Source organism: Caenorhabditis elegans, chromosome III (genome assembly GCF_000002985.6).
Source record: "Caenorhabditis elegans chromosome III".
Classification (NCBI taxonomy): Eukaryota; Metazoa; Nematoda; class Chromadorea; order Rhabditida; family Rhabditidae; genus Caenorhabditis; species Caenorhabditis elegans.
The window spans coordinates 2,990,061-3,002,629 of NC_003281.10; the positions used below are offsets into that span (position 1 = coordinate 2,990,061).

General features: G+C 31.8%; 1 protein-coding gene across 7 annotated transcripts in view; it reads right to left on the reverse strand.

Annotated features, from left to right (window-relative positions):
• Positions 1-4,453: 4,453 nt before the first annotated feature.
• daf-2 overlaps positions 4,454-12,569 on the reverse strand; it is a gene marked incomplete at both ends in the record, with an annotated part of 46,333 nt that continues 38,217 nt past the window's right edge. For 4 of the 7 annotated variants that reach the window (NR_132448.1, NM_001312988.3, NM_001312989.3 and 1 more), the window contains 4 exons: positions 5,859-5,954; positions 7,000-7,275; positions 8,602-8,787; positions 9,792-11,322. Coding sequence is in view for 6 of the 7 variants with exons in the window: in NM_001312988.3 (NP_001299917.1) it covers positions 5,859-5,954; positions 7,000-7,275; positions 8,602-8,787; positions 9,792-11,322 (2,089 nt within the window). Of the gene's footprint in view, positions 5,955-6,999; positions 7,276-8,601; positions 8,788-9,791; positions 11,323-12,569 lie in introns of those variants that run through there. The other 3 variants (NM_065249.7, NM_001312987.4, NM_001312991.3) reach the window with 3 other exon arrangements.

Sequence of the window (12,569 nt, forward strand, 5' to 3'; positions counted from 1 at the left end):
AAAAAAAAAAAGATTTTTATGAAAAATGGATAATTTTACAAGAATGTGAAGAAAAAGGATTAAAATCGATATTTTGAATGGAAAAAATCAGATTTTTTAAAATTAAAAACTCGAAACTTTTTTGCAAGGCAACAAAAAACAAAATTATCTCAAAAATGGTTGGCTATTTGAAAAAATTGCCAACTAACAAAATGCTGCTTATAAAATTTCCTACAATTTGTTAGTTGGCCACATTTTTCTAGCGATGCCTACTTTTCGGATATTAGGGCTCAAAGTAAGAGTAAAAAAATTTCCGAAAATTCAGAAAAATCACCCAACTTTTTCCTAAAAAAAGAAAAAATGAGTCGAATGGGCGGTATTTAAGAGATTGAAAAAGATAGCCCATCTGAAAATCGCACTATGTCTGTACTCTCTCGCTCGCGCCGAGCACAAAGATTTCTGTGCCAACTGCCGTTGAACACGGAAAAAGCAGAGGAGCCGGAGGAGCCAACCGAAAATTTATAGGCCTACAAAACATTGTTGTTAGTGGCGGGAAAACTGAGCATGAGTTAATGTTCGCAAAAAACATTGGAAACTTAATTTAGAGGAAAAATCCACATTTAAAGTTAAAAATTTGAACTTTCGAGAATTTTTTTTTGCAAAGTTATCTAGTCAAAGTGTAGCCCTTAAAATTTGCTACATTCCGTCAGTTTTCAATTTTTTGATAGCTATGCTCCCCGCTGAGATACGCACTTTCAAAGATTCAGAGCGAGAAAGTGTGGGAGGGGGAGAGACGCAGTGTGCGCGCGCCGCCTGCGTCTCTCCCCCCACCCACACTCTCTCACCTCTCAAACTTTGGAGAAGTGTATCTCAGCGGGGAGGGAAGCTATCGGAAAGTTTTTAACTAACAAAATATAGCAAATTTTAAGAGCTACAAGTTGGCAGTTAGCAATTTTTGTCTAGCTTTGCCGGTTTTTGAGTTATCAAGGCTCAAAGATTCTACTCAAAGAGCATCGCATATCCCGTATCTAAGCAGGTAGAAAAGCTGTAATTACGTGAAAACTAACTAATTATGAAATTTTTTTCAATTTCTGCTCTACAAATAAAAATTTATGAAAAAAAGGGCCGTACTCTAGTGAGGAAGTATCAAAGTCTAACAATCCATGCGGGAAAAGTGTGAGTAGTTGCATCAGGCAGACAGAGTGACCCCAGTGAGCTCCAGTGCACTTTATTTCTAGTTTACACAAAAAATATCCCCCTTCCTCTCTTTTTTCTCAGATTCTTTAGTCTCCGAGTTCAAAAGTTCCTAAGTGGCTCCAAGGGTACAAAACACAGAGTGATTAATTTATTTTCTGGGATAAAATGATAGCAAAAAGCTATTAAACAGGATAAACTGCAATATTATTTGAAAATTCTGAGATTTCTACTTCAAAACTTTCCTAACTTAAAGCCCCTAAAATTCTCTACATTTGATCAGTTAAAATTTTTTTGATCGCTCTTCTCTCCGCGGAGATATGTCCATTTAAAGATAAAGGTTAGAGAGTGTGGGAGGAGGGGAGACGCAGTGTGCGCGCGCCACCTGCGTCTCTCCCTCTCCCACGCTCTCTCACCTCTCTAACTTTGGAGAGGTGTATCTCTGCGGGGAGAAGATATATCAAAAAACTTTAAATTGACAAAATATTCCGCGTGAAATGATCTACACTATGAAAACTATGAAATTTTACTTTTTGCTCAAGGAGCACAAGATTTTCGAGATAATTTGATATTTTTAGTTTCTCAAACTTTCGAGAAGAACTTTATATACATTTTCACGAACACCACCCGCCTCCCATTAAACCAACAACTCAGAAATAATGCCAAAAACTTTAGGTTTTGAAAAAAAAACGAGCAAACAAAAGCCCACATCATATCCCGGCGGGCTCGAAAGAGCAAGAGAGATAAGAGAGATAAGAGTTATATACAACATTTCGTTTAAGTATCAAGTGTCAAGTACTTGGAAATCGACAGAAAAACCACAAAAAATTTGAGAAAATACGGAAAGAAGACGGTGATGTCAGTCTTGGCTTTTATGTTTTTGAAAAATAAAAAAAGTTGGGAAACACCCAAGAATGAGTCAGAAGTTGGGGTCAAAATTGTGAAATCTGAAATTTTTTACCGGGAATTTGAGTCCCTATGCCAAAAATTGGCATTTTTCAAAATTATTCGCTGAAAAAATCTTTAAAGCTCAGTAACTTGCTTGTAGTAAACGCTCCAAAAATTGTTCAACTTAAACATTGTAGCCCTTAAAATTTGCAACACTTCATTAGTTGAAAATTTTTCGATAGCTCCCCTCCCCGCTGAGATACACCACTCCAAATATTGACGGTGAGAGAGTGTGGAAGGGGGAGAGACGCAGGCGGCGAGCGCTGTCAGCTCCTCTCCCCCTCCCACACTGACTCGCCCTCCAGAACTTCTACGGCACATATCTCTGCAGGGAGATGAGCTATTGAAAAGTTGTCAACTAAGAAAATATGGGAAATTTTCAGGGCTACAATTTACCAGTTGTAAATTTTCACATAGCTTTGTTAATTTTCGAGATATTCGTAATTTTACAGATGTGCTCAATTTTACAGCGGAGCTAAAGTGTCTGACGTAGTTCAAAATACCTTTAGGTAATCTGAGAAAGTGTCATCCCATCTCATCATAGCTATACACTTTTTAGAGAAAAAAAAATGGAAAAAGGTATCCGATATCAGTTGCAACTTGAACTTTAGTACTTATAGTTAATACTCAAGTTCTCGTGAGATCTGGTGTCTGCGTACTTTTGAAGGTACAGTACCCGAAAAATTGAATTTCTTTGTAGTTTTTAAGCCTAATATTTACTTTCCAGGAAAATTCTGCAAAATATCGTAATGAAATCGGTGTTTACGTAATTTTAAAATTTTCTTGGGAGTAAAAAACCGGCGGGGAATTTTTGAAATAAAATTTGAAAATTTGGAGTAAAAAGGAAGCTTCATCATGTCCACTCGGCAATTATAGGAACATGTAGTAATAGTAGAAGAATGTGTCCACCACAGGCGGTGGCTTTCCCCAAATGACAACTGCTCGGATCTTGTGTGAGCACACAGAAACACGGAGCAACTTTTTTTTTGGGTTGTCGGCGACATTTTGTGGACAAGTATGTACAGGATGTGATGCTCTTTTTAGGGAAGATGCACTTGAGATGTTTTAGACTAAAAAAAATCGTTGAAAAAAAAAACGTTGAATGAAAAAACCGCTATAACTTTTTTGCCGCAATTGCTATCAAAAAAATTACAACTGGCGATATATAGAAAATAAAATTTCCCATATTTAGTTAGTTGGAAACTTTTTGATATCTCTTCTCCTCGCCGAGATACATCCTTTCAAAGTTAGAGAGGTGAAAGAGTGTGGGAGGGGGAGAGACGCAGTGTGCGCGCACCGTCTGCATCTCTCCCCCTTTTACAGTCTCTCACCTCTCTAACTTTGGAGAGGTCTAACTCTACAGGGAGACGAGCTATCGAAAAGTTGTAAACTAACAAAATATAGGAAATTTTGAGGACTATGTTTTGCTAGTAACATTTTTTGGAAAAATTCATTAAATGTGACAAAAATTAATTTTTCGACAATTTTCAGCTAGTTTCATGTATACAAAGTATCAGGTTTACGATTTTTAACACAAATAGAAAAAAAAACAAACAAACTAGCAGACAAGAACACTCAGAAAACGATGAGAAATTGGGAATTTTTCCCATTTCTCTCATCGATAGAGTTTCTCTTTCTTTTTTTTGTTGCATTCAGTTGTAATATTGTGTAGGAATCGTGCATTTGGAGCATACATATTGGATTGATTTTGGCAGGAAAATATCCAAATAAAATATTTTTGTGATTTTTGGAAATTAAAAAAATCGATATTCAGTATTTTCAAAATTCTAAAAATAATATCGATTTTCCATAAATTTCATAGGAAAAGTATCGATTTTTCGGTAACTTCCTAACAAATTAAAGTTGAAAATTCAAATTTTATCGATTTTCTTTATTGTACATTTTTAAATTATCGATTATTTGTAAAAAATTTCAAAAATCCAAAAAATCGATTTTCGGATAGATTTATCGATTTTTCTTGGGAAAGTTTCATTAATTATCGATTTTCTGTAATAATTTCTCAAAATGAATTTTTATCGATTTTTTGTTAAAAAAAGCAATAAAAGAAATCCAGATTTTATCGATTTTTTGCAACTTTTTCGTAAAGTCCAAAAAATCGATTTTTTTGGAAAGCGGAAAATTTGTTGGAATTCGAATTTTATTGATTTTTCCCCGGAAAATTTCTTTTTTTTTAATTCATGGGAGTATTAATTTTATCGATTTTTTTCATTTAAACAAATTTTTTAAATTTCGATTTTTTGTAAAACCTAAAAAATTTAGAAAATTCAAAAATTTGATTTTCCTGTAATATTTTCAAAACTTTTCAACAAAAAAAAACGTTTATAGAATTTATTCGATATATATACTCAATTTCTTGTATTGATTGATTTTTTTGGTTGAAATTAGCCAATATTTCAGGGCTCTAAGAGAACATAATATGGTTTGTGTGTATTGACTGAGATATATAATTTTTTGAGGGAGAAAAAGAGGGGACACAGAGCACAAAATACAGAGAATAGAGGTATATATTTTGGTGGAAGTTAGTCATGAGAATATCTGGTAGTGTCAGGGAGAGGGAGAAGAAAAAATCGAAAAATAAAAAAAATACAAAGAAAATTCGAAAAATCACCGATTTTTGTGGGGGGTTTGTAGAGAAATGAAACCCGCAAAATAAAATCAAGTTTCTCGTTTTTTTAAACAATATTTTAAATAAATTGCTCACAGAGAGAAGTAATATGTATAAGGAGAGAGAGAGGGGGAATTTTGAAATTTTTTAAAAAGATATACGTTCGCTGGTTTTTTTTTGAGGGGGAAATTGAGATTTTATCGATTTTTTCAGATTTTCGGAAAAAAAATTCAGAAAAATTCAACAATTTTCTGAAAAAACGGTAGTTTTTTTTTAAATTTTCTATTGATTTTCAGAATTTTTTTTGGAAAAATCAAAAAATTATCCATTTTTCGAAAAACTGATTGTTTTTTTTTCTGATTTTTGAAAAAATCTTTAAAATAAATTTTTTTTTGTTGGAATTTTTTATCGATTTTCGAATTTTTTTGTTGGAAAATTCGATAAAAAATTAAAATTAAATAAAAAATTTAAAAAAAAAATTTAAAAATTAAAAAATTTTCTTCAAAAAATCAAAACGATTTCCAAAAATGAAAAAAAAAATATTTAATCGATTTTAAGAAATTTTGGAAAAAAATCGTCAAAAATCGATAAAATATTGATTATTTTGTCGAAAATCAATTTTTTCATCGAATTATCGATTTTCAGAAAAAAAAATCCAAATTTTACCGGAATTTCGATAAATCAAAATTTTTTTCAAAAATCGAAAAATTATCGATTTTTGCAAAAAGAAAATCGATACATTATCGTTTTTTACCGGGAAATTCAAAAATTATCGATTTTAAGCTCAAAAAATCGACAAAAATTCAATTTTTCACATGAAATTTTCGTCAGCGAACGTACAAACTCAGAAAAAAATCTTGTTTGAAAGACACTATCTATGGAATTCACGGGAAGTTTTTGATGGTTTTTTGTTGCAAGGGGGCTCTTGTCTTAGGACTCGTCACAATGTATATGGGGGGTAATAACAAAAAAAAATACAGAGATTTGAAAAATGGGGTAAAATTATTCAGAATTTTTCAGAAAAAATCTGAAAAAAAATCCGATATTCGTGTAGAGATATGATAATGTGGGAGATAATTTATAATTTAAGAGGCGGGATTTTTTGGGGGTTTCAGACAAGTGGATGATGCTCATTATCCTCGATTAGATGCTCATTTTCACCGAAAGCCGAACGTCCGTTGAAAATGTCACGGCTGTTGCCGTTTCGCTGAAAAATTAATAAAAATTAATATTTGTGTTTGAAAAAAAAAAAAATTTTTTTTGGAAATTTACTCGAATTTTCGGGCTCATTTTCATCGAATATTAGAATTTTTGAGCGGAAAAATTAAAAAATTTTCAGTTTCTAGAATTTCCAGATTTTTTATTTATGTAATATTCGCTTTTCCTGTTTTTTCTGAAATTTTTGAAATATTTTTAAAAATTTTAGACAAAAATCGGCAGATTTTCATGCTTTTAAAACAATTTTTCATGGAAAATTTGAATTTTCTGGAGAATTTTAATGGAGTTTTCACCAATTTTTGGGATTTTTCTTTTTTTAAAAATTTGAAACAGCCAAAAATAAATTTCCAGAATTTTTAAAAAAATGAAAAAAAAAATTTTTGGGCAATTTCAGGAAATGCGAAATTTCCCTTTTTTGTGAAAATCTGTAAATTTTAAAAATTTCAGACTATTTTCAAGATTTTTTCGAAATTTCCCAATGTCCGGGGTAATTTTTTCAGATTTTCGTCATTTTTCAGAAATTTATTCAAATAGAAAAAGCGAAAAAAACCAGTCATTTTTACTCATTTTTAGCTTTTTTCTTCAAATTTTAAATATTTTTGTTGGGCTTTTTCGAGCTGAATAATTGAAAAATCGAATTTTTAGTTATTTTTGTATAAAACTACAGTCATTTGAAGCGGGTTTTAACAAATTTTTACCAAAAAATCGGGAAAAAATGGCTAATATCCTGAGAACCAAATTCACTATAAAATTTCAGAAAATTCGCCTAAATCTAAGCTTTTTTCACCTAAAAAAAATAAAAATTTGCACTTTTCAATAATTTTCAATAAAATTTTAATATTCCTAGTTCAAAGGCCTTTAAAAGTCAGAAAAAATTCACAACACATAGCCAATTTTTTACGAAAATGTCCATTTTTATATGAAAATTCCGAAAAAAACGTGTTTCAGGGCAATTTTTAGCCAAATTTTTTCAAATTTTCAGCGAAAAAAATCGAATTTTCCGGCTAATTTCTCCAAAAAAAAAAATCCAGTACCGATGGAGATCCATTATTTCTATAATTTTTCGGTTCAGTTTCAATATAATCTCCATCTTGTCCACCACGTGTCGATTGTAAATGTCCAGTTCCGGGTAGTTGAGTTAATCGATCGCCTCGACCACCATTTTGTTGCTGTTGGAGAGCTGCTGCTGCTGCTGCTGCTGCAGTTGCTGCCTGTTGAGCTTTACTCGTATAATACGTGGCACCACGATTTCCACTCCAATTCGTCTGTGGAACACCGTAGGAAGAGCTCGAGGCGCCCGTGCTCCGGCGCTGAAAAAAAATTGAATTAAACAATTTTTGTTAAAAATGCACCGATTTTTAAAAATGTTTTGAAATTGTTAAGATTTATTTTCAATCGATACATTATCGGTTTTTCAGAAAACTTTAAAAATTGATTTTTTTACATTTTAATGTATTTTTTAAATGTAGCACTTTTTAATTTGATAACTTATCGATATTTCACAAAAATGTGAAAAATTGATTTTTTGTTGAAAATTTTTAAAATTTTAAGATTAATTTTCAATTGAATTTACCGATTTTTTAAACAATTTCGAAAAACGGTTTTTTTAAATATTGAATTTATATCATTTAATTTCTTTTGAAAATGTTTTCGAAAAATCGATTTTTAAAAAAATTGTTCTAAAAAACGTAGAATGTTGTTATTCTTAATCAATAAATTATCGGTTTTTGAAAAGAAAAATTGAAAAATCAATTTTTTTGAAAATTTTAAAATGTGTTCTTTTTAATCGATAAATTATAGATTGTTTAGATTTATTTTTAATAAATAATTTGTCGATTAAAAAAATTTGTTTTTGAAAAATCGATTTTTTTTTAATTTTGAATTTTTCTAAATATATTTTTTAATCAATAAATTATCGATTTTTTCTGAAATTGTTAAAAAATTTAGCACTCTTTATTTGATAACTTATTAATTTAAAAAATTCAAAAAATCAATTTTTTGAAATTTTAAATTAATTTTTTTTTTCTTAATCGATAAATCATCGATATTTCAATTTTTAAATTTTAAATTTTCAAAAAAGTTTTTTTTGCAACTTTTATCGAATTTTTTTGATTAATTCGGAAAAATTAAATTTTAGTACAAAAATTATTGAAAAATTCTAATTCATTGCTGAAATTATTTCAAAAATTCTAAAAAATTAAAAATATGCGAAAAACTAGATTTTTACGATGAAAATTTGCAAAATTCCGCCGAAAATTACCGCGAAATGCAATTTTTGCAGTTTTTAGGTACAATATTGGAAAATGTCGTCGAAAATAAGCTCAAAACGACGTTTTTTTTCCAGGTTTTGATAGATTTGTTGAAAATTCAAAAAAAAATGTACGAAAAGTCTAAACATTTTCAGAAATTTCTGAAAAATTTAGAAACATTAAAAATTAGAAAATTTCAATTATCAAATTAAAAAACGAATTTTTCATTTTTTTTAAATTATAAACGCTGGAAAAATGTACGTTTTTTTTTACAATTTTAGCTGAAAATTTGGGGATTTTCTCGATTTTTTGTCACGAAAAAAGTCTGAAAATGCACACTTTTCAGGGGCTCTTTTTCATAAAAATTTCAATATTCTGAAGCAGTACCGTATCCATGGATGATATCTCTTTTTCAACATAATCATCATCATTTAAATGTCCACTTCCAACACCATCAGTTAATCGTACTGCTTCACCGAAACCGGCTCCTCGTTCATTTGAACCACCACGATTTGTTAGGCAATATGGACCACCACCTGTGTAACTTGATGTTGATGCACCAGTATTTCGTCGCTGAAAAATGAATTTGGGTCTCGAAACGATTGATAAGCGAAAAGATGAAAGATGAAGAAAAGATGAAGAAAAGATGAAAAGATGATTTCATTACTTTAATCGAAATTTTTTTTTTTTCAATTTTTTTTTCAAATTTTGAGATTTTTAAAATTTTGTATAAAATAATTTTTGAAACTTTCATTTTTGGCACATTACCGATTTGCCGGAAATTTTCATTTTTGGGAAATTGCCGGAAATTTTCAATTCTGGCAATTTGCAGATTTGCCGGAAACTTTAAATTCTGCCGATTTGCCGGAATTTTCAATTCTCGCAAATTGCCGATTCGCCGAAAATGCCCAGTTTTGGCAAATTGCCGATTTGCCGAAAATTTTCATTTTTGGCAATTTGCCGGAATTTTTCAATTCTGGCAAATTTTTGGTTTGCCGATTTGCCGGAAGCTTTCATTTATAACAATTTGCCCATTTGCCAGAAATTTTCAATTCTGGCAATTTGCAGATTTGCCGGAATTTTCAATTCTCGCAAATTGCCGATTCGCCGAAAATGCCCAGTTTTGGCAAATTGCCGATTTGCCGGAAATTTTCATTTTTGGGAAATTGCCGGTTTTCCGATTTGCCGGAATCTTTCATTTATAACAATTTGTCCATTTGCCAGAAATTTTCAATTCTGGCAATTTGCCGATCCGTAGATTTGACGAAAATTTTCATCTTTGGCAAACTGCCGGTTTGCCAATTTGCCGGAATTTTTCAATTCAGGCAAATTGGCTATTTACCGGAAATTTTAATTTTTGGCAAATTACGGGTTTGCCGATTTGCCGAAAAAAATTCTGACAATTTCTGCGTTTTTCTCTCGAAAAGTCGGAACAAACCGGCAAAAAATGAAATTTTTTTTTTTTGGTTTTTTTCCGGCAAAACTGGAAACTTAGTCAAATTAAGTACATTTTTGTCTACTTTTTCGGCTTTTTCCTTCAAAAAAAAACTGCCCGTAAATCATCAAAAAATGCTCACCGTTGGCACATCATTCTCTCGAACATCTCTCTCCACATAATCTCCATCACCAGCATACGTCCGAACTTCCGCATCACTCGGACCTCCACTATGATTCATCAATGCGTACTCCTCATCCAGCGATCCTTCTCGCTGCTTCGCTTTCATCGGTGTCTCATCAATCGATATTGTCGAATGACTCGTCGTCGCATTGATCGGAGGGATCGTCTTAAACTGTTTCAACGGTATTGAATCCGTATTCCGACGTTCCGAATCACTCTGAACCTCGACGTTCTCAACATCCGGTGCCACCTCGACAACCTGATCATTCATATCAGTATCATCAATATCATCAAGATCCAGTGCTTCTGAATCGTCAAGGATCATTTGATTATCGGTTAGGACAAATGATAAATCTCGGAATTCTGGTGAAGCTTCAGCTGCTAGAAGATGAACGAGCTGGAGGAACGTCGGACGATCCCGAGGTGAGTATCTCCAGCACATTTTCATCACCTTATACCAATAGTTTTCACAACATTCGGGCTTCTTGATAACCTTCCGGGCCATTCCAATATAATTCAACACCTCATCATTACTCAAACCAATATATGGCTGAGCACCGAGTGTAACCATTTCATAGAGAACAACTCCGAAGCTCCAAACATCAGATTTCGAGTCAAACTTTCCGTCTTTCAACGACTCGGGTGACATCCATCGAACAGGCATCATACGCTTGCCCGATGGCTTATAATAGTCATGATAGAATAGATCACGAGCCATTCCGAAATCTCCAATCTTGACAGTCTCATCCCGATTTATCATGCAATTACGTGCGGCGAGATCTCGATGGCAAAACTTGAGCGACTCCAGGTACGCCATACCATCACAAATCTGTGCGGCCCACTCATGGAATTTATCCCTCGGGATTATGTCGAAAAAGTTGCAGTCCGTCTCATTGAACACTTCGTCTTCGCGTTTCGATCGGAGATAGTCACGGAGATTTCCAAGATCCATCATTTCCATCACAACCATCGCTGGTTGTACAGTAGAGATAACTCCGTACAGTTTGACGATAAAGTTAGTCTTAAAGTTCTTCATAATATTAGCTTCCATGAGATAGTTGAGATTCTCAGTCGACGCTGGATCATCTACATTAATCTTAATAGCACACGGTCCGAAACGATCACCCATCAGAGAAACAACATTATTTCCAGTTCCTAGGTACACTTTTCCGAATGATCCCTCTCCACACTGTTGTCCGAGCACAACATCATCCTGCCGTAGCTCCCAATCGTCTGCATTGTACTTATTGTCCACACAATATTCGGGATTCAATTGCATAAAGTCAGATAGAGCTTTCACTTTTTTGCCGTAGCGTACTTGAATGTAGTAGTAGATTATACAACCGGCAATTGACATTAAAATCAAAAAGACGAGAAGCATGCCGAGAATGATTTCCACAGTGAAGAAGCCTGGCGTCATGACGACGATTGGGTCGGAGGATTCGGCTTCCGGTCCAGCGCCGTGTACAGAGGTCGCCGTTACTGAGACACTGCAAATTCGGAGGGTTTTAGTGGAAAAAACTCGAAAAATTCCGATTTTTCCAATTTTCGATATATTTCTTTCGGAAAAAAAATTGAAATTTGAAATTTTTTAAAAATAATTTCAGAATCTCTTTATTCAGAAATTCAAATTTTCAAAATATTTAGAATTTTTTGAAATTGCTATAAATTTAAAAAATTCACGAAAAATTAAAATCTTAGATTTTCGCAAATTTTCAGCTTTAAATTGTCGATTTTGCCAACTTTTTCAGAGAAAGTGCCGAATAATCGAAAAAAATTTTCAAAATATTTAGAATTTTTTGAAATTGCTATAAATTTAAAAAATTCACGAAAAATTAAAATCTTAGATTTTCGCAAATTTTCAGCTTTAAATTGTCGATTTTGCCAACTTTTTCAGAGAAAGTGCCGAATAATCGAAAATGTTTAAATTTTCCGTTATGAGTTACTAAAAAATATGAAAATATGTCGGATTTCTCTGAAAAAAATCGAGAAAAAATGCAAAAACATGTAAAATCGAAAAATTTTAAAGTGTTCACTGAAAAACACTGCAATTTTTGATATTTTAGTACGGAAAATCGAAAAATTCCGATTTTTTCATATTTCCGACATACATTTTTTTTTGAAAAAAAAATGAAAATTTAAATTTATTAAAAATAATTTTAGATATCAAAAAATTCTTGCAATTTTTATATATTTCCAAATTTCACGAATTTCTATTATTTATATTCAGAAATTTCAGAAAAATTTTCGATATTTATTTTTGGAACATTTTGAATTTTTATTTTGCCAAATTTAACAAGAATTTTCACGAAAAAAAAAAACATTTCGAAAATTTAAAATTTTCGATTTCTGTGAAAAATGTAAGAAATTGCAATTATTTGATTTTCCCTTGAAAATTTCATCTTTTTTGTCAAAAAAAATTGAAAAAAAAATTTTTTCTCAAAATTCAAATATTTTTTTCTCAAACAATTTCTTTTTGGAACTAATTTATCAACTATTCATCAGCAAAAAAAAAACGGATAGAAATCGGTGAAAAGTTATTCAATTTTGTATTTTTGTTTGTGGCTTTCGAACCGGTTCTTCCTATTTAATTTTCCATCAAAATTTTCAAGGTTGTAGTGTGCACACCGGAACACACACAGATCAAAAGTAGCAGAAAAAGTGTTCAGAAATTCAAAAATCAAGAAAAAATTGCAATTTTGTAGCCATTCATTTGGCAGTGTTTCAAAAGAAAAAA